This window comes from Loxodonta africana, chromosome 5 (genome assembly GCF_030014295.1).
Source record: "Loxodonta africana isolate mLoxAfr1 chromosome 5, mLoxAfr1.hap2, whole genome shotgun sequence".
NCBI classification, from domain to species: Eukaryota; Metazoa; Chordata; class Mammalia; order Proboscidea; family Elephantidae; genus Loxodonta; species Loxodonta africana.
Window position 1 is genome coordinate 110,888,065 of NC_087346.1, and position 26,611 is coordinate 110,914,675.

General features: G+C 37.3%; 1 protein-coding gene across 1 annotated transcript in view; it reads left to right on the forward strand.

Annotated features, from left to right (window-relative positions):
• The window catches only part of GABRG1 (gamma-aminobutyric acid type A receptor subunit gamma1), a 118,366-nt gene that overhangs the window by 44,082 nt on the left and 47,673 nt on the right, over nt 1-26,611 (forward strand). Inside the window, exon 3 of the mRNA XM_003411326.3 lies at nt 15,384-15,451. Within this exon, the coding sequence (XP_003411374.1) occupies nt 15,384-15,451 (68 nt within the window). The remainder of the gene's footprint in view (nt 1-15,383; nt 15,452-26,611) is intronic.

The window sequence follows — 26,611 nt, forward strand, 5'->3', positions numbered from 1 at the left end:
GCTATGCCAGAACTATTTAATTTCATCGTTTCTGTGTGTTATATGTATGAACACGTTATTTACACGGGCTCATTATTTGTGAAAAACATGCTAATAGGTGACTTCAGAGGATAGTTTTACTTCAAACTTGAAAGAGCATCTCAAGGCAATAATCTTGGGGATTCCTGCAGTCTCAGTGGGTCCAGTAAGCCTGGATTCTTTAAGAATCTGAAGTTCTGTTCCACATTTTTCTCCCTTTCTATCAGGATCCATCTATTGTGTCCCTGATCAGACCTTAGGTAGTGGTAGCCATGCAACATCTAGTACTTCTTGTCTCAAGATAGAGAAGGTAGTGGTTCATGGAGATGAACAGAGATCAAGAGTTGTATCTTAGATTGTTGCTCATAAGCTTTCAAGACGCCAGACACAACTCACCAAACTAGGAGGAAGAATATAAACTTTAAGAAATGTATTATTTGGCTGTAATCTTTCTGGAAGCAGAATTTTCTCCCACAGGGCTGCTGGGTGGATTCAAACTGCCAACTTTTCATTTAGCAACCCAATGCTTAACCTTTGCAACACCAGGACTCCTTAATGATAATTAAAATATTCAATATGATAAAGATTTAAATTTCCCTATAATGGTCAATATACGATTTCTTGCATATATCCCGAGTGTGAGGAATGAATCTAATATCATACTTTCCAAATGGCTATCTTTTATTAAAAAGCCATTGTTTGCTTTTGTTATTTGGGATATCAACTTTATCATATATTTTCTTAGGCACTTTAGTTACTCATGGCCTGATCTATTCAACCATTAATGTGCCACACACTTATGTATGTGCCATATTTACACTATACATGTGCCATTCGATAGTATGAGAAGATGGAAGGAATACACAGAGTCATTATATCAAATAGAATTAGTCGATGTTCAACCGTTTCAAGAGGTGGCATATGATCAGGAACCGATGGTACTGAAGGAAGGAGTCCAAGCTGCTCTGAAGGCATTGGCGAAAAACAAGGCTTCAGGAATTGATGGAATATCAATTGAGATGTTTCAACAAACAGATGCAGCGCTGGAGGTGCTCACTCGTCTATGCTAAGAAATACGGAAGACAGCTTCCTGGCCAACTGACTGGAAGAGATCCATATTTATGCCTATTCCCAAGAAAGGTGATCCAACTGAATGTGGAAATTATAGAACAATATCATTAATATCACACGCAAGCAAAATTTTGCTGAAGATCATGCAAAAACGGCTGCAGCAGTATATCGACAAGGAACTGCCAGAAATTCAAGCCGGCTTCAGAAGAGGACGTGGAACCAGAGATATCATTGCTGATGTCAGATGGATCCTGGCTGAAAGCAGAGAACACCAGAAGGATGTTTACCTGTGTTTTATTGACTACGCAAAGGCATTCGACTGTGTGGATCATACCAAATTATGGATAACATTGCGAAGAATGGGAATTCCGGAACACGTAATTGTGCTCATGAGGAACCTTTACATAGATCAAGAGGCAGTTGTTTGGACAGAACAAGGGGATACTGATTGGTTTAAAGTCAGCAACCATGAGCTAAGCATGACAACGATTATAAGGATGGCTCAGGACTGGGCAGTGTTTCGTTCTGTTGTGCATAGGGTCGCTATGAGCCGGAACCGACTCAACGCCGCCTGACAACAACAACAACATTCAATAGTATATACAAGCTCTAAAATATTAAATATTAATGTCTTATAAAGCTATTCCCACCTCATAATTTTGTGTTTTGTTTTTCCTTTTTAGATTGTTCTTGGATATTTTGGCATATTTGCTTTTCTATATGAGCTTTAATATCAACACATTTAGCTCTGTAAATAGTCTTGTTGGCATTTTGGGAGGGATAGGTTAATTTTGGAGCCCTAGTGGCGCAGTGGTTAAGCTCTCAGCTGCTAACCAAACGGTCGGCAGTTCAAATTTACCGGCTGTTCCTTGGAAACCCTATGGGGCAGTTCTACTCTGCCCTATAGGATCACAATAAGTCAGAATTGACTAGAGTAGAACTTCCCCATATAGTTTTCAAGAAGCGCCTGGTGGATTCCAACTGAGCACCTGGTGGATATTTTGAGCTGCTGACCTTTTGGATTGCAGCTGTAGCACTTAGCCACTATGCCACCAGGGTTTCCAAACTGGCTTTGAAGAACTAACATCTTTATAACATTGAATTGTCTCATAAAGGACCAGGTCTGGCTTTTGATTTTCTTCACATCTATCTGTGTCTTTCAGGAACTTTTTAAAGGATTTACTCATAAAAGTTTTCCACATTTTAAAAGTTTAATCCTATAGATTTAATCTCTCTCTCTTTTTTTTTTTTTTTGTAGAAATCTCCTCTAAGCACTGCATTTTTGCCTTTCACAATTTATTCCTTTGTGGTTTCTTCTTGGAGCCATAGAATAATTAAACAAATGCTGCTTAATTTCTAAAATTAGGTTACATTCTAGATATATTTTTGTTATTAATATCTAGCTTCATTCCCTTCTGGTTGGGGAGCTTACTCATGTCAGGCTTGTTATTCTAATAATGCATATTATTTACTGAAAGAGATATGTTAAAATCTCTAACCATAACCACAGATTTTTTTTTAAGTTCAGTCAATCTTTGTTTTATACATATTGAAACTGTTTTTAGATACATAGAAATTTAAAATTGTTACACCTTTCTGGTGAACTAGTTCTTATATTCTTATCAAATGATCTTTTTGTTCTCTTGTAATATGTTTCACCTTAAAATATACTTTTATTGTTACTCGATAGCTACTCCTGCTTTCTTTTGGTTAGAATTTGCTTAGTATATCTTTTTTTCATCTTTTTACTTTCAAGTTTTTGATTCTCATGCTTAGATAGCTTCCCCAGAAAGAATATATTTCGGTTTTGTTTCCTTATTGTAAACCAACCCACTCAGGGTAGAACTTATTGTAAAGTCTGATGATTTTTGTCTTTTACATTGAGTTGTTAGTAGAAGTATATTTAAGGTAATTATTGTATATACTGTTTAAATCTGCTGCCTTTCTAGTTTTTTTCCTTTTTTTCAAATCTGTTTAAAATGTTCTATTTTGCTTTTGTTTTTCTCCATATTTTCCTTTTTTTGATTTATCAAGTATTTATTATTTTGTCTTCTCTTTTTATTATTTTATTAGACATACATTCATTATTTTTTGTAATTAAAATATGCATTCTTACTTAGTAGACCCAACCATAAATCAGTGCTTTTATCAAAAACTGAAGAACCTTACAAGCCACTTACACCATAAACTCGTATATTCTTTTCAGTACTTTTTAAATATTATTTCCATGCATTTTAATTCTATGTGCATTTGAAATAACATAAGACATTATCATTATTATTGCCTTTTAAAGTGTTTTAAAAATTAACTGTTACATGAAATTATCCTCTCTTATGTTCTTCAATATTTTGTTTTTATTAGAAATGTATTTGATTTAGTATTTCTTTTGGTACAAGTCTCCTGGCAACAAATTATTTCAATTTTCATATAAAAATGTATTTGAGTTGCTTTTGTTTTTGAATGGTATTTTCCATGGATCTAGAAATCTAGAGTGGCTGTTGTTTCCTTTCCAAACTTAATAAATATTATCCCATATTCTTCTGGCTTTTATTGTTTCAATCTTTTATTACTTTTAATCTTAATGTTGCTATTTGGATGGTAAAATATTTTTTTATCTCTGGCTATCTTTAAGATTTTCATAGTCTTTGGTTTTCTACAGTTTTACTCTGATGTCCCTAAATTTTTGTTTATTTGGTTTTTGGAATTTTTTTGGGGGGGTTCCTATTTTAATTCTGCTTGAATCTGTGGGTTGGATCTTTAATTGGTTCTGGAAAATTCTTGGCCAATATTTTTTCAAATATTGGTTGTGACTCAATTTTCCCGGACTCAATCACAGGTATGTTTGACATTTTCACCATGTCTATTATGTCTTATAGACTCTTTTTTATAAATTTCTTTTTTCCCCTCTCTGTGTTGCAATCTATTATTTTTTATTGACCTCTTTTCCAGTTTGATAACTCTCAGTTCTGATACCTGCATTTGATTTTTAAATTGATTTTAGATATTTTGTCAAGTTTTCCACCTTTAAGTCGATTTTTTAAAAATATATTCATCCTAGTTATTTTAGTCTTTGTCTAATAACTCAAATATCTTGATTACTTGTGAGACTTTTTAAAATCTTTTTTCTCTTAGTTAAGATGATTTGATTCTGTTTCATGAAATGCATGTTAATTTTTGACTTAATGCTAGCAGAGTATATGAAAAATAATGAAAATTCTAGATGATGTATTTCCCACCACAGAGAATTCCATTTTGTCTTTACTTGTTCAGATCGAGTAAAGGAAAATCACTTGGTCTGGTCAAAACCAGTGTATTTCTTTTTGAAAACTTTCTTTTCTCCTAGGGCATGGCAATTTCAAATGTCCCCACTAATACCCTGAGGTGTATACCAGGAACCCCTTTCCATGGTGGGTCCAAACATCCCTGAAATAACTGAAATCTCTACATATTATTTTAGACTTTTAGGAGCTGACTGATGTTTGGTTTCTCAGCATCTTACCACGCACATGCAGAGTTTAGGAATTAGCAAATGCCTTGAGGGGAAGTTGCATACAGAATATCTAATTAAATTCCCTGTGGTTTCCTTTATTCCAGGGCAGTCCTAGCTGCCTTGACAACCTTTAACTCCATTTTTTGTCTCTCCAGAGCAATGTGATAGCTGGTAGGCCACTGTGTTCTGTTCGGTTACTATTGCTGTACAGTGAAACACCAAATGTACCAAGGAGAAAAGTGATCGAACGATAATGTACAGCTCACCTCAATGTAATTTTTCCAGGAAATTTTTGAATAAAATCTCATCTGCCTTAGTTGCTCCATAATTCCTTTAACCATCTGTGTATTATTTTTAATTTCAAATAATTTTTTAGGTTGTTTTTACGGAAAGAGTTATTTCACACCAATTACTCATCACAAGAAAGAACGGAAGTCTGTACTTCTATTTTACTCATCGTCAAACCGATTGCCATCATGGTGATTCTGACTCATAGTGACCCTAGAGGACAGAGTAGAACTACCCCATACGGTTTCCAAGGCTGTAATCTTTATGGAAGTAGACTGTACATTTTCTTCCTCGGCGTGGCTGGTGGGTTTGAACCACCAATCTTTTAGTTAGTAGCCAAGGGCTTAACCACTGTACCACCAGGGCTCCTTTACTCATCATTCTTTACTGGTGTTCTTTGACTGCCTGTTTTCTTTCTATAATGTAAGTTCCCTGAAAGTATAAGTCACTATATCCCTAGTTTCTGTAATAATGCTGAACAAATAAGTGCTAAACAGAACCCAAAGCATATAAATTTTTTAGTCCATGTGTAGCTATTTTAACAATTGCTCTACTCTGTGGATTTAACATTTTAAGATATGAACTTTCAAGTTCTATATGCATGTACGGTATGATCACTTTGTTTAATAGATAAGATTAAGCTTGTCTGCGTACCTTAATGAAGGCCCTCGGTGGTACAAAATTTGGTTAACATGCTTGGCTACTAAAAGAAAGGTTGGAAGTCCCAATCTACAAGAGAGCCTTCAAAAGAGGCCTGGTGATCTACTTCCTAAAAATTAGTTATTGAAAACTGTAAGAAGTACTGTTTAACTCTGACACATGGTCACCCTGAGTCAGAATTGACTTGATGTCACCTGGTGTTATATACCTAGATAACTGTCTCATGCATTTTATCTGTGCATTTAATTGCTGAGATGATCTCTGTAGGCATTCCTTTCTGTCCAAAATTTTTGGTATTTTCTTTTCCCTTTGGTGGTGCTATGAAAAATTATATAACCAGCTTCTTGGGGCCTTCTCAAATTAATGGGAAATTAACATTAAAAGGGCTCATTTATTTTTCTAGTTTAACTTCACTGTTCTGTGTTGAATCTTCTTTTTCTATTTCTTAAGAAAATTTTTATATAGCTTCTATGATTTTCCCATCAGTGTCAGTTATTTAAGTACTCCTCTTGTTTAAAAATTTAACATTCAAACAGATTTCAATCTATCCCACTCCCTGGACACAGGCTAGATAAATTCCTTTAGAGAGGGGCATGGAAGGATGTGGGAGGGAAGAGTGTGGTCCCCTCTTTTATTCCAACTCTTTACCTCTTCTAAACTTTAAGTATTAGGAACATAGGGGAATTGTTATTAGTTGCCGTTGAGTCAATTTGGGCTCATCATGACCTCTGTGAAGACTAGAACTGTGCTCCATACGGTTTTCAAGGCTGTGAACTTTCAGAAGCAGATTTCCAGGATTGTGATCCAAGGTTCCTGTGGGTAGGTTTTAACTGCCAACTTTTCAGCTAGTAGATGAGCACTTAACTCTTTGTACCAACCAGGGACTCCTGTACATGGAGGATGTTGTTGTTTTATGTCATTGAATAGATTCTGACTCATAGCGACCCTATAGGACAGAGTATAACTGCCCCATAGGGTTTCCTAGGCTGTAATCTTTATGGGAAGAGATCACAGGTCTTTTCTCCCACACAGCAGGTTAACAGCTGAGTGCCTAATCAGTATACCACCTGGGCTTCTTACATGGAAGATAGAGAAGAAATAGTGTATGTCTCCATTTAACTGGGTGCAGTTGAAACCTTTGTCTGGTTAACAATACCTTCTTTATGAGCTAACACCAATTAGCCATTGGTGTACTTTGAGGAACAGACATGTAAATAATGACTCTCTTATAGGTAGGAGGGGGATAAGAGTTTTTCCATAGGCATTCTATGTTGCTGATTTCCTTGACATGGGAAATATGGGTTCTTTTACACATCTCCCACTCCATTTATCTCCTTTTGTTGACAATCTAGTCCAGTGATACATGCTGCTGGTGGGTGGCTCTCGGTTCAAAATATGGTGAGATGTTTCTAGCCCGGTTATATTCTTTTGGTGTGCATTATACTCACAAACACATACCAATATCATAGACATGCTAAACAGTAGGCATGCTGAATACTACACTGCTTCAGGTTCTCTAAATCCAGCCACTCCTCTCTAATATCTTTTTTTCCCTGATCACAGTGCACCTGACCCAAGCCATGGTGTTTTCAATCGCTTCATGTGCTTTCACTGTGAAAGCTAGACAATGAATAAGGAAAACCAAAGAAGAATTGGCACCTTTGAATTATGGTGCTGGCAAAGAATATTGACTATAATGTGGACTGCTAAAAGAATGAACAAATCTATCTTGCAAGAAGTACAGCCAGAACGCTCCTTAGGAGCAAGGATGGTGAGAGTACATCTCACATACTTTGGACACGTTATCAAGAGGAACATCATGCTTGGTAAAGCAGAGGGTCAGTGAAAAAGAGGAAGACCGTCAATGAAATGGATTGACACAGTGTCTGTAACAATGGGTTCGATCATAATGATTGTGAGGGTGGCACAGAAATGGGCAATGTTTCGTTCTTTTGTACATAGGGTCGCTATGCATCGGAACTGACTCAATGACACTTAACAACAACAACGACAAGGAAATAAATATTCATTTTATTTAATTTTAATTAATTTATATTGCAATTAAAATAGCCATAGCTTCCAAGTTATAAAAAAAGCCTGATTATCTACTTCGAAAAATCAGCCACTGAAAACTCTGTAGAGCACAGTTCTACGCTGACACAGGTGAGGTCGTCATGAATCAGAATCGACTGGAGAGCAACTTGTTTGGTTTGGTTTGGATGTTCCAAGTAGCTAAACTATTAGGAAGCACCCTTGAAAAACCCATTGCCGTCTAGTCAATTGATTCCTATTCATAGCGACCATATAGGACAGAGTAGAACTGCTCTGTAGGGTTTCCAAGGAATGGCTGTTGGATCCAAACTGCCAACATTTTGGTTATCCGTGGTAGCACACTGTAGCTCTTAACCACTGTGCCACCAGGGCTCCATTAGACAGCACAGTCTTAAGTATTTCTTTCTCTATTCGTAACCTTCTGAGGAAGCCGGTAGAGTGGTAGTTTACATTTCTCTTATTCCCGTGTTAGTAATGCCTGGGAAGAAGGATCTGGACCTCATTGTGGTGTCTTTTCCTGGGTTGAGGACACGCACTGTCTGTTCTAGAGCAATACAAATATATTATTCATATTTATTTTAATGTCTGTGTTTGATAACTGCAATATCTATATCACTGGCACCTTTTTTTTTTTCAATATCTATTCTAGGACAATAAGTTTTCTGTCAAACTTATGCTCCAGGATTAGAGTTTTTTTTTTTTTTTAAAGTGTAACCAATATTTGTTCTATTTGTATCAATGCTTATTTTGTTTCTCGGAGCTTTCCAACATTTAATGACAAATTTTTGTGAACAGAGACTGATTTTTCTACTGAAAATGTTAAAAAGTAAAATGAACAACAAATTTATTAAATAAAATAATTGCTTAAATATCCTAAATAGGATTCTAAATATAATGACTATTCCTTTTTTTTTAAAGCATCAAAGTTAGGGAATTAGTAACAAACTTTAAAGTTATATTAGAAGCTAGGGGTGCAGAACATAGGATTAGAGTTTTTAATTGACTTGAACTAATGTTAATATTGAAAGTGATCAAAAAGCTACATAAAATGCCAAAATATCTTAAAGAGATTGGAATAGGGTGTCCAAGAAAATATAATTAATGTAATGTATGGACAAAATAGGACGGGAATTCCAGAACACTTAATTGTGCTCACGAAGAACCTTTACATAGATCAAGAGGCAGTTGTCGGACAGAACAAGGGGACACTGATTGGTTTAAAGTCAGGAAAGGTGTGCGTCAAGGTTGTATTCTTTCACCATACCTATTCAATCTGTATGCTGAGCAAATAATCTGAGAAGCTGGACTATATGAAGACGAACGGGGTATCAAGACTTCAGGAAGACTCATTAACAATCTGCATTATGCAGATGACACAACCTTGCATGCTGAAAGTGAAGAGGACTTGAAGCTCTTACTAAGGAAGATCAAAGACCACAGCCTTCAGTATGGATTGCACCTCAACATAAAGAAAACAAAAATCCTCACAACTGGACCAGTGAGCAACATTGTGATAAGCGGAGAAAAGATTGAAGTTGTCAAGGATTTCATTTTACTTGGATCCACAATCAACAGCCATGGAAGCAGCAGTCAAGAAATCAAAAGACGCATTACCTTGGGTAAATCTGCAGCAAAGGACCTCTTGAAAGTGTTGAAGAGCAAAGATGTCACCTTGAAGACTAAGGTGTGCCTGACCCAGGCCATGGTATTTTCAATCACATCATATGCATGTGAAAGCTGGACAATGAATAAGGAAGACCAAAGAAGAAGAATTGATGCCTTTGAATTGTGGTGTTGGCGAAGAATATTGAATATACCATGGACTGCCAAAAGAACGAACAAATCTATCTTAGAAGAAGTACAACCAGAATGCTCCTTAGAAGCAAGGATGGCGAGATTGCATCTCACATACTTTGGACATGTTGTCAGGAGGGATGAGTCCCTGGAGAAGGACATCATGCTTGGCGGAGTACAGGGTCAGTGGAAAAGGGGAAGACCCTCAACGAGGTGGATTGACACAGTGGCTGCAACAATGAGCTCAAGCATAACAACAATTGTAAGGATGGCTCAGGACCGGGCAGTGTTTCATTCTGTTGTGCATAGGGTCGCTAAGAGTCGGAAGTGACTCGACGGCACCTAACAACAACAATGGACAAAATATTTTAAAATTCCTTTTTAGTTTATATTATCTGACTAATAAACCAGTTACCCACATCTAGAGTTGGCTCTCCTCAGTTTTGTCTTAGGTGCCTGGAAACTCGATTGATATCAATGCTTCCTCTTTGTACTTTTTTCTTGCCCTCTTCCTATTTGCTGTGTGTTCTTTGAGTTGCCCTGAACCTTTGTTCTTTCTATATACTCATTCCTGCTGGGAGTTTCTCTACTTAAATTCCTGTGAGATACTTAAAGCAAAGTACTTAGGATAACAGCACAGAAAGGGGCCTTACAAAAATAACCCAGTGCCATCTCTACCATCTTTCTTGAATTAAGAATTTAATTTGTTGTGGCAGTATGTGGCTTTCTCACCTATTGTTACATTATCTTGAAGAAAGATCTTTGATCTCTGTGTGAATTGAATTACACATAATCTGTGCTCATTTTTTGACATAATTTAATGAGACAGGAATGGCAATTCCCTTTTAGTTCCATTTGTCTAGTTTTGGATTAAAATATGATGTTTTCCTTTTCGAGTGTCACTAAAATCCTACAGTTATCAAACTTTGGCCTCAGAAAACTCTTAGTGCCAAGAACGGGTACATACTCAATCACCTACAGGTCTATTTTTAAATAATTTCACCTGCAAATATTGTTCATAGTATTAATCAGTACCCATGGTAATGAGTCATTATTACAGTAGAATTACATATTTCTGTAGTTTTCCTATATATTTTGAAACACAGGATTACTACTTGTGATTTAAAAGTTAATCTGAAATATTTCACATATATTTCAGTTTCAAGTTTATCTTTCCTTTAGTTTCCTCAAGCTGTAGATTAAAGGATATGGTCAGATACCAGCAGCCCAAAGTTATAAAATCGAGTACAGGATAACTCAAAAAAGATCCAAAGTTTACAAATATATAACAATTATTTATTAATTAACTTCTTTGTCAAAATGATGTTCTAAATTGGACTAAATGATGTGACTGTTCTTGTGTCCCATCCCAGATGGCATGCTTTATGTCTGTCATGAAGTACCCCAGTATTCCCAGTGGTATTGTGGCTCATGCTCTTAATACCAGTTAATATTTTTTCGAGTACGCATATTTTCTTCTCATAATTGGATAAAAAATATTAATAGGAAAACAGGAGAGCTCACTCATATCTAAAGTTTTCTGTATCATAAATGTGAAAAGTACATCCTGTAAATCAAGACATCCTTGGGAATCATTATCTCTGAGTAGACAAATTTGTGCAGTCCTGAATACCAAACCATAAAGATCAGGCACCCAGTGTTTTTTGGTTTATCAGTTGAACTGAAAAAAATCTAATTATTTAAAAGTGCAATATTTCATTTAATTGCTAATAACTGGTAATAAATATACTTAAAAGTGAAACTAATAAGCCTATTGTTATTAATTGGCTTTCATAAAAACCATTCTGTGAATATAGCTATAATTAGCTTAATTATATGACATTTATTGGCTACAATACATAGCCAGTCAGAAATAACTGGCAAACACTTAAAGCAACTCACCTCAGAAGTCATCAGCATTTGTTAAACTATAAAATTTTCTACAAATCCTATGGGTCATCGTTAGGTGCTGTAGAGTCAGTTCCGACTCATAGTGACCGTATGTACAACAGAACAAAACACTACTCAGTCCTGTGTTATCCTTATATATGTATTTTTATATATATATGTAGTTATTTAAGAGATCCAATTGTCGACTAGCAGATTGAATTACATTTTCATGCATGCATAAATCTAGAGGCCATATTGCCTACCAAAACTATTTCATAACAACTCTTATTTATTTTTCTAACCAAGAAAATATGTATGTCATGCTATAAAATCTTGACTTGAAAAATGGTTTCTTAAGTATATATTTGGAAACTCTGGTGGCATAGTGGTTAAGTGCTACTGCTGCTAAACAAAGGGTTGGCAGTTCAAATCCACCAGGCGCTCCTTGGAAACTCCATGGGGCAGTTCTACTCTGTCCTATAAGGCCGCTATGAGTCGGAATCGACTCGACGGTGCTGGGTTTGGTTTTTTGGTTAAGTATACTTTTTTTTTTTTTAATTGCAAGGGATGGAAATACATATTGTTTTAAAATTATGTAGACACTGTTTTTCAAAATGGCCATATTTTTCCATTGAGGTTTTTGCCAGATTGGAAAGTACCTAGACAGCGAGACTTTGGCTGGACAGATACTAAGGTAGGCAGACTCAGCTATGTATTAGAGAAAGAGACACATTATCTCAGGATGATCACACTGTGTGAATTGTAAGATAATTATGAGCACTAGGCCAGAAAGGCAGAACAGATAAAATTTAGAAAAGAGAACTGAACACATATTACTAAAAACATGCTGCTTTATTATGTGTTCAGGTAGTTTATTTGCATTGTCTCATTTGCTTTATGTCTGTATAATTCCCTGTGAGAGATGTGGGAGATTATCTTCCTGGAATATTTTTTCCTTCTTGTCTACCTTGTATACACTTTACTGTACACCCACCCCACAACAGATAGTTGCTGAATCAATAAATGAGTCCCATATATCTTATTTGGTGGTGTTAGTGAGAGTAGTAAAAAAAAAAAGTGTTTTCCATGGCAAATAAAACAAACATATGAATATAAATTATTATTATGTCCAATCTAATTATAAGAAGGCCATAATACTTGACAAAGATTGAAAGTCTGCATCACAACCAGATATGGCACTATTGTGTATGTTAACGCTATCATTTGATAAACTTTAAAAGGCTGATCTGTGTTATACATTCTGATAGAATATAATAATACTTTGCATTTAAACATTAACTGAAAAAGCATGATTGGCTATATATAAAACAATAGATGAGGTATTCATAGGGACATCCATACACGATGATTTGTGAAAATTAGGTAAAAAGACAACTTATACTAGAGCCAATTATAAACAACCTGCATACCTGTCTTTTAGAAATATTCTTAATTAACAGGGGAGGAAGAAGGTATGAATAAATATTTTTTAAGCTCCTCATACCGTCCAGACCTGGTAGTTGTTGTTAGGTTCTGTAGAGTTGGTTCCGACCCATAGTGACCCCTGTGTACAATAGAAGCAGACACTGCCCAGTCCTGCGCCATCCTCACAACTGTTGTTATGCTTGAGCCCATTGTTGCAGCCACTGTGTCAATCCATCTTGTTGAGGGTCTTCGTCTTTTTCGCTGACCCTTTACTTCACCAAGCATCATATCCTTCTCCAGGGACTGATCCCTCCTGACAACATATCCAAAGTATATGAGACATAGTCTCGCCACACTTGCTTCTTAGGAGTATTCTTGTTGTACTTCTTCCAAGACAGATTTGTTCTTCCTTTTGGCAGTCCATGGCATATTCAATATTCTTCTCCAACACCTCAATTCAAAGGCGTCAATTCTTCGGTTTTCTTTTTAATTGTCCAGCTTTTGCATGCATATGAGGTGATTGGAAACACCTTGGCTTGGGTAAGACGCTCCTTACTCTTCTGAAAAGAATTAGCCAGTGAAAACCTTATGAACAGCAGCAGAACACTGTCTGATGTAGTGCCAGAAGATGAGCCCCTCAGGTTGGAAGGCACTCAAAATACAACTGGGGAAGAGCTGCCTTCTTAAAGTAGAATCTACCTTAATGACATAGAAGGAGACAAGTTTTCAGGACCTTCATCTGCTAATGTGTCACAACTCAAAATGAGAAGTAACAGCAGCAAACATCCATTAATAATTGGAACATGGAATGTATGAAGTATGAATCTAGGAAAATTGGAAATCATCTAAAATGAAATGAAATGCATAAATATCAATATCCTAGGCATTAGTGAGCTGAAATGGACTGGCATTGACAATTTTGACTCCAACAATCATATGGGCTACTATGCTGGGAGCGACAACTGGAAGAGGACTGGTGTTACATTCATCATCAAAAACATTTCAAGATCTATCCTGAAGTACAATGCTGTCAGTGATAGGATAATATCCATATGTCTGCAAGGAAAACCTGGTGGTAGGGGTTTTAAATCAGGGTTTCAACCTGGTCCAGTCCTGGCCAGTGCATGAAATCAGAACAGACCCACATTTGTGAAATGTGGGTGTGCTAGAATGATAACCAGAACGGGAAAAATTACAGGTTGAAGCCCTGGAATGGGAGACTCGGAAAAGGTGTAGTGAGCCCTTTCAGGAGGCTTCTGAGGGGAGTCTGATGCAGGAGATTGTGTTATTACTGGGACCATCGTCATGGATTGAATTGTGTCCCCCTGAAACATCTGTCAACTTGGCCAAGCCATGATTCCCAGTATTGTGTGATTGTCCAGTATTTTGTCCTATGATGTGATTTTCCTATATGTTGTAAATCCTGCCCCTATGATGTTAACGAGAGAAGATTAGAGGCATTTATGTTAATGAGTAGGGCTCAATCTACAAGATTAGGTTGTGTCTTAAATTAATCTCTTTTGAGACATAAAAGAGAGAAGCTAGTAGAGAGACTTGGGGGGACCTCATACTACCAAGAAAGTAGTGCCAGGAGAATAGTATATTCTTTGGACCTGCAATCCCTATGCTGTGAAGCTCCTAGGTCAGGGGAAGATTGATGACAAGGACCTTCCTCCAGAGTCAACAAAGGGAGAAAGCCGTCCCCTGGAGCTGATGCCTTGAATTTGGACTTCTGGCCTCCTAGACTGTGAGAGAATAAACTTCTGTTTGTTGAAACATTCACTTGTGGTATTTCTGTTATTGCGGCACTAGACAACTAGGACAACCATGGAGAGCAACACACATTCAAAGCAGTGTGGTCAGCTGCCATCTTTTAGCGGGGCAGTGATGTTTCTGACTCTGCTGATTAGGAGATTTGGTTGCTGTGTAATGTACACACTGCCCTTGTTTCCTAACATGGAGATTAAGTTTCTAACAGGGTGTTGATCTGCAATTTTTTCAGTTCTGGTTATCGTTTTGGTACACTCACATTTTGCAAATTCGAGTTCTTTCCAGTTTTGCTTTGTTAGACAGAACTGGTTGGAAGCCCCCTGCTTTATATGCAATGTCAACTTTACTCAAAACTATACTTCAATTTCCAGTGTGTGCTGGAACTGGCTTATACTGATTTGTAAGAGATACTTATTAATATGTTGTCCCAACTCTGCATTACTTGATACCACACTGGTAGTGGGAGTATAAACAACATGGAAACCATCAGAAGCTACAAATCAGAATTTTTTTTTTTCCTCTCAAGACACACCACTCAGGGACATGCATTAAGTAGGAGTACATACTATTTGAGCTCAAAATCCATTCCAACCCTAAAATTCTATGATTACTTCCAAGCAATTTATCTGGAAATTTTTGTTGAATTAATTTCCTTAAATTTAGTAGGTGATTTAGGTATATATATTTAACATTTTCAGATTGTCCACTAAAGTGTTTTTATTCAAAAACATTAATTTTTTTTTTTTTAATGTGGTTGAATTTGTGAACTGAAAAGGTGTTTATGTTTTGTCATGGGCCAGGTTTCCAAATTTGATAATGAGGAATATTTTTTGATTGAAATGGCAACATAGTACCAGTTATTAAGGTTTATTTAAAACTACTTCTGGTTTTATCTTTGACTGTTCTTTATATTGGTATCTTGCAGTGAGGCCAACAGTAATTGAAACAGATGTTTATGTAAACAGCATTGGACCAGTTGATCCCATAAACATGGTGAGTAATGAATATTAAAAATAGTTATCTGTCCTACAGTTCTTGAATGGACACTTTAAATAATAGAATAAATATGTGATTAATTTCTGATAGATAATTCCAAATGACTTTAATTCAACACATACAATCATTGTATACTAAGTATTAGGAACTAGATACCCCAATACCTAGTAATTTGTAGTCTCTTATTCCAAAGTGCTGTGTTTGGTAGAAATCATGCGAACACAAAAAAGTATCACCAGATCCATCAGGAATGGATCCCTGAAGACTTCTGCAGAAGGCCTGAGTGAAAATTAGTCAGAGAAGGAAAAGGAAATACTGGCAGAGGAAGAAGTGTGCACAAGGGTATAGAGGAATGAAGGGCCTTCTTAAGATTAGGCAAAATTAAAGCAATTTGATACCACTAGAATATAAGGTATAAGGTAGTGAACTGAGGTTGAAAGGATGTTTATGGGCCTCATATGCATGGTTTTGTAACTCATAAGAGGGAGTTTGTATTGTATCCCTTTGATAATAAAAATGACTAGAGACTTCTGATCAGGGCAGTGTCCATAGACAAATTTATATTTTCAGTAGTTGACTCTTAAAATAATTTAGAACATGGACTTGAGGGGTCAAGTCCAGAGTTAGAGAGGTCAGTTAAGAAGCTGTTGCATTAATCTGGGCAACAGATCTTAAAGAATTTATCTAGTTTAGAAATCAAGCTGGAGAAGAAAATGGCACATTTCAAAAAATATTATATGAGGGATTTTTTTGGAATTTGGTGATTCATTGGTTGTAAGTAGGCTGATTCCAAGACATAGAGAAGATAAACTTTGCAGTTGGTAGAGTTATTATTTGAGACAGAGATTGTAGACACATATGCTCCAAATGCAAATGGGGTATTCAAGAGGAGCAGTGCAACAGTGGTTAGGATATATAAGCCTGCAGTTCAGGAAAGAAGTTAGGACTGAATATAAATATAGATTTGGATAGGAAGGGGGACAAACAGCACACAAAATAGCTTACAACCTCAAAAATGTGTGAGATAATCTAAGGGGATATGTGACGTGAAGTTAGGTAAGATACGGGTGGAATAAAGAGAAGCACAGAAAGGGGGCATAATCAAGAACAGTCGGAGGAGTAGGAGAAGAACTGGGAGAAGATGCTATAGGTGAAAAACAAGGCACTAGGAATTGAAGGAATACCAGTTGAGATGTTTCCATAAATGGATGCTCACTTGTCTATGCCGAGAAATTTGGAAGACAGCTCCCTGGCCAAAAGACTGGAAGAAGTCCATATTTACACCTATTTCAAGGAAAGATGATCCATCCAACAAAATGTGGAAATTATCAAACAATATCATTAATATCACACATAAGTAAAATTTTGCTGAAGATCATTCAAAAGCAATTGCAGCTGTTGCATTGACAGGGAACTGCCAGAAATTCAATCCAGATTCAGAAGAGGACATAGAACAAAGGATGTCAGTGCTGATGGCAGATGGATCATGGATGAAAGCAGAAAATAATAGAAAGAAGTTTACCTGTGTTTTTTTGACTATGCAAAGACATTCAACTGTGTAGATTATAACAAATTATGGATAACATTGCAGAGAATGGGACCTCAAAACATTTAATTGTGCTCATGAGGAAACTGTACATAGACCCAGAAGCAGTTCTTCAAACAGAAAAAGGGGATACTCTGTGGTTTAAAATCAGGAAAGGTGTGGGTCAGGGTTGTATCCTTTCACCATACTTATTTAATGTATATGCTGAGCAAAGGATCCAAGAAGCTGGGCTATCTGAAGAAAAACATGGCAACAGGATTGGAGGAAGACTCATTAAAAATCCTAGACCTGCAGATGACACAGCCTTGCTTGCTGAAAGTGAAGACTTGGAGCACTTACTGATAAAGATCAAAGACTACACCCTTCAGTATGGATTACACCTCAACATAAAGAAAACAAAAATCCTCACAACAGGACCAAAAATCAACATCATGGTAAATGCAGAAAAGATTGAAGTTGTCAAGAGTTTCATTTTACTTGGATTCAAATCCATATCCATGTAAGCAGCAGTCAAGAAATCAAAGGATGCATTTCATTGGGCAAATCTGTTGCAAAAGGCCTCTTCAAAGTTTTAAAAAGCAAAGATGTCCCTTTAAGGACTAAAGTGTGCCTGACCCAAGCCATAGCATTTTCAATTGCCTCATATGCATGTGAAAGCTGGACAGTGAATAAGGAAGACTGAAGAAGAATTGACACCTTGGACTTAATGGTATTGGTGAAGAATATTGAATATACTGTGGACTGCCAGAAAAACGAACAAATCTGTCTTGAAAAAAGTACAACCAGAATGCTTCCTTAAAAGCAAGGATGGCAAAACTTCGTCTCACGTTCTTTGGACATGTTATCAGGAGGACCAGTCCCTGGAGAAGGACATCATGCTTGGTGAAGTAAAGGGTCAGCAAAAAGAGGAAGACCCTCAATGAGATGAATTGACACAGTGGCTGCGGCAATGGGCTGAGCCGTAACAGTGATTATGAGGATGGCGCAAGACTGGGCATTGTTTCGTTCTGTTGTATATAGAGTCTCTATGAATAGGAACTGACCTGATGACACCTAATAACAACAACAACAAAGAGGATAGACCAAACCAACCCATTTCTGTCAAGTCGATTCTGACTCATAGTGACCCTATAGGACAGACCCTATAGGACTGCCCCTTAGGGTTTCCAAGGAGTGGCTGGTGGATTCAAACTGCTGACGTTTTGGTTAGCAGCTGAATTCTCAACCAACATGCCACCAGGGCTCCAAAAGAGGATAGAGATGGAGGGGAAAATCACTGATTACAAATGGAATAAATTAAGCCTATTGGCTTTGGCAATTAAGTGGTGCTGGTTAGTGAGATGAAACCCAACAAAATGGTGAAGGTAGGAAAAGACTAACAGCTGTGTTGAATGTCCTTACTTCACCCTCAGTATTAGTCCAATATTCAAATTTCTTGCCATAGTGTCTCCAAAATAGATAATGGTCCTGTAGAGATAGCCATGCAATCATGTAATGATCTCAGGAGGATGGGAATGAAAAAGAACACAGATTTACTTTTATAAACTACTATTTTCAGAAACTCGCTTAGAAGAGAATGAGATAAAGAGATGGGTGTAGAGAGTGCAGAGGAACGGATAAGAGAAATAAGGGAGGGAAATAGAGTGTGAGAAAATATCAAGGGATGACTAGGTTTGAAAGTGACAAAATTTGCTGTCTATGCTTTATCTTTTATGAATAGAATAAATAATGTTACTGTAGGAGAATATAACACCACAGTATAACCAATAGACATTAAAAATAGACTCCATAATGCTTTGTTCCAAACCCCCGTATTGCCATTTCTGTGAGTCAGACTACTGGGTCCCATTCAGTAAGCTCAACAACCTGTTATTTTCATCTACTTAGCATTTGCCATCTAAAGACAATTCTCCAACACTTTGCTGATTTTCTCCCTCAGCTCACTTATTCAATATTACAACAATCAAATCTTCACCTTATTACAGGCCTAAACTTTATACCTGGAGAATCATAACACGCCTAAAAATTGCCATCGTCTGCTTATTCTTTCAGTGTTACAGCCACGATCAACTTTTCTCTTAGCCAACATGATGTTCACGTGACTCTAACTTTCACAGCTGTCTGCACTATTACACTGATAGCATTTTGGCTACAGCCAAAATGATGTCTTTGTTACCTATATGCAAGTGAATAAATTCTAGCTCTGGATAAGTTTCATTTGAGACACTCGTAGGAAGTCCTGATGGACTAGCCTAGAATTTAGTCTGAAATTAGGGGCTGATGCATAGGGGAAAATCAGGGCTGGAGCAAAACATTTATCAGGACTTAGCTAAACCTCTGCAAGATGGGGGAATCAATCTTAAAGTACAGAGAGATGACAAAAAGACAGAATGTCAGTCCTTAGGGAGCACATATGTTTAAGGACCTGAAAGATGAAGATGTGGTAGTAAATGAAACAGTAAGCTGACAAGGAAATGAAGATAAAGCGGTGCCATAGAAACCAAGGGAAAAAAAAGCTTCAAGGAATTTTTCTTTTTCTTTTTTTTCCTATCAAAACTATTCCTATAGAACTAGTTGACTTTTGCAAAGGTAAAACATTCTTTATACATGTGTGTATAAATTTAACATTATGCAAATATGAGATTTCATAGAGTAATACATTACTAAAATGTTAATTTTCTCTTTAGAGGAATCTCATATTGTTCACCCTGTGCCAACATATACAAAAGTCTACGTGTTTCCGAGATGTATATTTTTTTGTGTGTTGGGCTTTTGTTTTCAATTTACATAAATTCATTGAAGAAAAAGTGTGGCCATTTAAATAAAACACGATAGAATTCAAGGCTGTGTTACTATTCTGGAAACACCTTAAAAGAAATGGTTACCAAGAGGCTTCTAAGATGATCTTCCTGTATAAAAGATTCATGGTGTTAAAGATTTAGTTTTCCCAGTGGGGCAAATTACATACTTGTAACCCTAGACAGTAGTGAGAGTTGAAAAAAAAAGAGCTAATCAAACAAAATTGCTGTTGAAACTAGTGATACCAAAGCACGTACAGGACCAAAGAAACTCTATGGAACAGTTAGAAAAGTGTTCATTAAAGAGAAGTATCGCCATACGAGGGAGTAATAAGAAGCAGATTGCAAAGAAGACTCTTTTAACTAAACAGTACAGGGAAATTAGAATTCAGTTTTCATAAGATGAACAAAATTGCTTTGAATGTGAGTGTAATCAAGCAGGTTGACTTGAGTGTGTCATCAAGCAAGGGGGTAATTCCCTTCCCTTAAACATCTATAAAATGCAAGTTACTGTTAAGGAGCAAAATTAATGTTTTAACAATTTTATTTTTTAAAAATTAGCCAAAGTTTGGTTTGCTACAGAATAATCGTTACTTTTTAAGCTTGTTGTTGCTGTTAGGTGCTACCAAATTGGTTCCCATTCATAGCCACATATATACAGCACAAAGAAACACTGCCTAGTCCTGTGCCATCCTCACAATCATTTTTATGCTTGAGCCCATTGTTGCAGCCACTGTATCACTCCATCTCACTGAGGGTCCGTCTTTTGCCCTGATCCTCTAATTTACCAAGCATAATGTCATTTTTTAATGTCCTTCTCCAGGGACTGGTCCCTCCTAATAATATGTCCAAAGTACTTGAGATGAAGTCTCATCCATCATTGATTCCAAAAAGCATTCTGGCAGTGCTTCTTCCAAGACAGATATGTTCATTTTTCTGGCAGTCCATGGTATATTCAATATTCTTCACCAACAGCATAATTCAAAGGCATCAATTCTTCTTAGGTCTTCTTTATTCAGTGTCCGGCTTTCACATGCGTATGAGGACATTGAAAATACTATAGCTTGGGTCAGCTGTACCTTAGTCTTCAAAGTAACATCTTTGCTTTTTAACCCTTTAAAGAGATCTCCTACAGCACATTTGCCCAATAGATTACGTCTTTGATTTCTTGACTGCTGCTTCCATGGGTGTTGATTGTGGATCCAAGAAAAATGAAACCCTTGACAACTTCCATTTTTTCTCCATTTATCATGGTGTTGCTTATTGGTCCAGTTGTGAGGATTTTTGTTTTCTTTATGTTGAGGCATAATCCGTACTGAATGCAGCAGTCTTTGATCTTCATCTGTAAGTGCTTCAAATCCTCTTCACTTTCAGCAAGCAAGGTTGCATCATCTGCATACCTGCGGTTGTTAATGAGTCTTCCTCCAATTTTTATGCTGTGTTCTTCATATAATCCAGCTTCTCGGATTATTCGCTCAGCATACAGATTGAATAAATATGGTGAAAGAATACAACCCTGACACGCACTTTTCCTGGTTTTAAACCACGCAGTATCCACTTGTCTTTTTCAAACAGTTGCCTCTTGATCTATGTACAGGTTTCTCATGAGCACAATTAAATGTCCTGGGGTTCCCATTCTTCACAATGTTATCCATAATTTGTTATGATCCACACAGTTACATGCTTTTGCATAATCTAAAAAACACAGGTAAACATGTTTCTGGTATTCTCTGCTTTCAGCCGTGATCCATCTGACATCATCAGTGATATCCCTCGTTCCATGTCCTCCTCTAAATCTGGCTTGAATTTCTGGCAGTTCCCTGTCCATGTACTGCTGCAACCACTTTTCAACGATTTTCAGCATAATTTTACTTGTGTGTGATATTAATGATATTGTTCAATAATTTCCACATTCTTTTGGATCACCTTTCTTTGAAATGGGGACAAATATGGATCTCTTCCAACTAATTGGCAGGCAGGTGTCCTCCAAATTTCTTGGCATAGATGAGTGAACACCTCCTGTGTTGCATCTCAATTGGTATTCTGTTAATTCCTGGAGCTTGTTTTTCCCAGTGCCTTTAATGCAGCTTGGACTCCTTCCTCAGGTACCATTGGTTCTTGGTCATATGCTACTTTCTGAAATGGTTGAACTTCCATCTTCTTTGGATTTTTCCTGCGTCATTCAATATTTTTCCTGTGGATCCTTCAATATTGTAATTCCAGGCTTGAACTTTTTCCTCAGTTCTTTCAGCTTGAGAAATGCCGAGCTTGTTCTTCTCTTTTGGTTTTCTGACTCCAGGTCTTCGCATATTTCATTATAACACTTTAGTTTATCTTCTCAAGCTGCCCTTTGAAACTTTTGTTCAGCTCATAGGCTTCATTGTTGCTTCTGTTCACTTTAGCTATTCGACTTTCAAGAGCAAGTTTCAGAGTCTCTTCTGACATTCATTTTGTTCTTTTCTTTGTTCCTGTCTTTTTGTTGACCTCTTGCTTTCTTCATGTATGATGTAGGTGATATCATTCCCCAAATCATCTGGGCTTTGGTCATTAGTATTTAATGCATCAAATCTATTTCTGAGATGGTCTCTAAATGTAAGTGGGATATACTCAATGTTGTATTTTGACTCTCGTGAACGTACTCTAATTTTATTCAGCTTCAACTTGAACTTGCATTTGAGTAATTGATGGTTTGTTTTGCAGCCCCTGGCCTTGTTCTGACTGATGATATTGAGCTTCTCTGTCATCTCTTTCCACAGATGTAGTTGATTTGATTCCTGTGTATTCTATCTGGTAAGGTCCAAGTGTATAGTCTCTGTTTATGTTGTTGAAAAAAGTATTTGCAATGAAGAATTCTTTGGCCTTTCAAAAGTCTTTCATGAGCTCTCCAATGCCAAGTTTTCCAACTACTGATCCTTCTTTTTTGTTTCCAACTTTCATGTCCCAGTCACCAATAACTATCAATGCATCTTGATTGCGTGTTTCATCAATTTCAGACTGCAGAAATTAGTAAAAATCTTTAATTTCTTCCTCTTTGGCCTTAGTGGTTGGTGTGTAAATTTGAATAATAGTATTAACTGGTCTTCCTTGTAGGTGTACAGATGTTACCCTATCACTGACAGCATAGTACTTCAGGAGAGATCTTGAGATGACCTTTTTGACGATGAATGCAACACCATTCCTCTTCAATTTGTTGTTCCTAGCATAACAGATCATATGATTGTCTGATTCAAAATGACAAATACAAGTCCATTTCAGCTCATTAATGTCTAGAGTATTGATGTTTATGCATTCCATTTCATTTGGACAACTTCCAGTTTTCCTTGATTCGTACTTTGTACATTCTACATTCTACGTTCCAGTTACTAATAGATGTTTGCAGCTGTTTCTTCTCAATTTAAGTCATGCCACATCAGCAAATGAAGGTCCCAAAAGCTTGACACCATCCATGTCATTAAGGCAAATTCTACTTTGAGGAGGCAGCTCTTCTCCAGTCATCTTTTGAGTGCCTTCCAATCAGAGGAGCTCGTTCTTTGGCACTATGTCAGACAATAATTTGCTGCCCATTATTTTTATTGCCCATTATTTTCAGAAGTAGACCACCAGGTCTTTCTTCCTAGTCTGTCTTAGTCTGGAAGCTGCACTGAAATGGTGACCCTACTCGTATTTGAAATACTGATGTCAAACTTCCAGTATCACAGCAACATGCAATCCACCACAGTGTGACAAACTGACAGCTTAGCTACATAAAATAGCATCTCTATAGATGATTGATAATACAGAAACAGCTGTATTCTGCAATATGGGCTCTTTTTTTTCAGAGTTAAATTAATAATTTCACTCTGGGTATCGCTATCAAAAAATAGTCTATATTTTCAGTTCTGTCACATCTCGTATTAGATATTCAATAATTACATGTTGAATTAATGAATAGTCAACAAATAGATTATTGCTATAGTTTCCATTTTTAAAATTAAAACCAAAATGAATAACAGATGTGTTAATGAAGATTGGAAAACACGGTAACTTTAAGAGAGATTGTTCAATTTTAACTAAAAAAACCCCAAGCCCATTTCTATAGGACATAGTAGAACTGCCCCATAGGGTTTCCATGGCTGTAATCTTTACAGTAGCAGACTGCCACATCTTTCTCCTGCAGAGCGGCTGGTGGGTTCGAACTACCGACCTTTTGGTTAATAGCCAAGTGCTCAACAACTATGCCACCAGTGCCCCAACTATATTAAATATAAACAGGACAAAAATAATCAGACATGAAAACAACAAAAATATTAATATTCATTCACCCATTGATCACTTATCGACATGGTAGGTTGTTATTCAAAATCACTGTTATGTGAAAGTCAGGGCCTTGCCCCATCTTTGGTACCATTCCCCCCTGCCCACATTGCTCATTGCCCATCACATGCCCCTGGTATGTCTTGGGATATACATGGCTCGGCAGGCCTCCCCTTCCCCAGCAATCCTTCCCTACCACCATTGAACCCTCAGGAGCTTGGGGGTGGTAGTGGTGGTGGTTGGGTGTTGCCCACCACCTCCCACCATCTGTTCGGGGAGATGACTCTGCTTGCCTTCTGCCTGCCACCTCCTACCACCTGTCCTGTGCAGGGACCGCACTTGTCTTCTCTCTGCCCTGTCCCTGAAGACCTGTGCAGCCTCCTTCTTTCTTCCCGTTTCTGCTTCCCTTCACTGACCTCACCAGCACCTCTGGTCTCCCCCTGCTCACCCATGATCCTTCGTCATCACCCTGTGTCTTCTGCAGCCAGACTCAGATGTCATGGACAAGTGGGAGAAGTCGTCTCGTAACCAGTCGGCCACCATTCCTTGTGTGGCCCGTTTGTCACCTGGGCCTCTGGTATATCATTTGGGGTGGCCTGGGGAGGGTGCCTCAGCCTGGCTGAAGCCACATGTGAGGCCTGGACCATTGGAGGTGCAGAGAATTTTTTCAAAGTTGTCATAAATGTGAAACAGATGAGATAGTAAGTGAGGACTAGGTGTAGTATATTAGATTGATATTAGAAATATTTTTAATCTCTTTACTTTTCAAGTATTTGGGGTTTTTGTTGTTGCTTTTTAAAGTAAAAATGTGTATTTAAATGTCACACAATAATAAAACAATAGCAGCTTACCCTTTTGACTAGCAAGTATAGCATTCAAAGGTATAGCCATTCTTCAAATGAAGTCAAGATTAATCAGAGATCTAGGGAGTATAAGACGATACTCTGGGCATCTAACAGGAGGCCGAAGACCAATTTTGGTAGGTGCAAGAATAGTTACTATTTAAAATTTCAGATATAACTTGACATGGGTTTACTGGAAGAGACTGGTACACCCTTATACAGATCAATAGTAAGAGATTGCCAATATAGGGATTTTGAAAGTGAGGGACAAGAGAGAAACAAACCATAGAAACTGCTCAAGGACGAGATCCCAGTTCATGTCTATGAAACTTCATTTATATTATTCTAATAAAAAGAGTGATATGTTACACAGTCCTAAAATGTATTTCTAAAGCTGGGTAGACTTTTTCTGCTTGAAACTGTGATTGATCTTGGTAATGTAGACAGGGCTAAGGAATCGGGGCATCAGCTGTGAAGAGGATAATGGAGAAAGGAGTTGGGGAACCAGCTGAATTGTACTAAAAGCTAACTACCCACTAGAGATGACTACGAGGGGCAGACAGTACACAAACAGGACTAAGTAAACATAGCAAAAGACAGGATGCTTTCTTTCTGGCCCGTAAAGAAACATTTAACAAAAATGCACCTTTATAGACTCCTTCTAACAGAAGAAAAATCCAACGTCTTCCCCACCCCTCCCCTCCTAAAAGAAAAAAGAGAAAGAGAAAAGTAAACCTATGAAAATCATAAACATTACTTCGAGCGTGCTATCAGGAGAGACCAACCTCTGGAGAAAGACATCATGTTTGGTAAAGTAGAGGGCCAGTGAAAAAGAGACCCTCAACAAAATGGACTGACACAGTGGCTGCAACAACGGGCTCAAACATCACAATTGTGAGGATGGTGCAAGACTGAGCAACGTTTCGTGTTGTACATAGGGTTGCTATGAGGTGGAAAAACTAAGTGGCACCTAACAACAACACTGAATTAAAAAAAAAGGGGTTTTCTTAGTAATCAAATTGTATTCTGCTCATTTAAGTGGAATAGCCAATTATCCAAATGTATCCTTGTGCTTGTGCATATAGTTAATAATCTGTTTGAAATGATGAGAGCTGATTACCAAGTTTTTTTTCACTCACTTTATTTTATCTTATCAGACTCATTTTGATAACACCCTTTCCAGACCTAACTTGTGTTTAAGCACTGTTAAGTACGTTGGGAAGGATGATGCTCATAAGAAAGTTTTTCTCCTTGAATTTCTTTCGTTGCAGGGAGCACATTACTGCAGCTTGATTCATACAATTGGTTCTAATGCTCAAGAGGTATATCTCTCTCTTTTTGTCTCTCTCTTCTCTCCCTCTTCTCCTTCCTTCTCTCTGTCTTTTTATTCCTGTTGCTTCTAGATTTAAAGAGATAAAGCCTTAGGCACAGCTTCTGCATATCAAATAAAGCCTGTTTATTCCTTTTACTATATTAACTGGAAACAGCCTCTTCTTGCCAGGTACATTAAATTGAGGAATTTTAAAACAGCAATTAAAAAAAAACTCATTGCCGAAAAGTCGATTCTGACTCCTGGCAGCTGCGCGTGTTACAGAGTAAACTGTTCCACAGGTTTTTTTTCGCTGTGGTCTTCCTGGGAGCAGATCCTCAAGGCTTTCTTTCATGGCACTACTGGGTT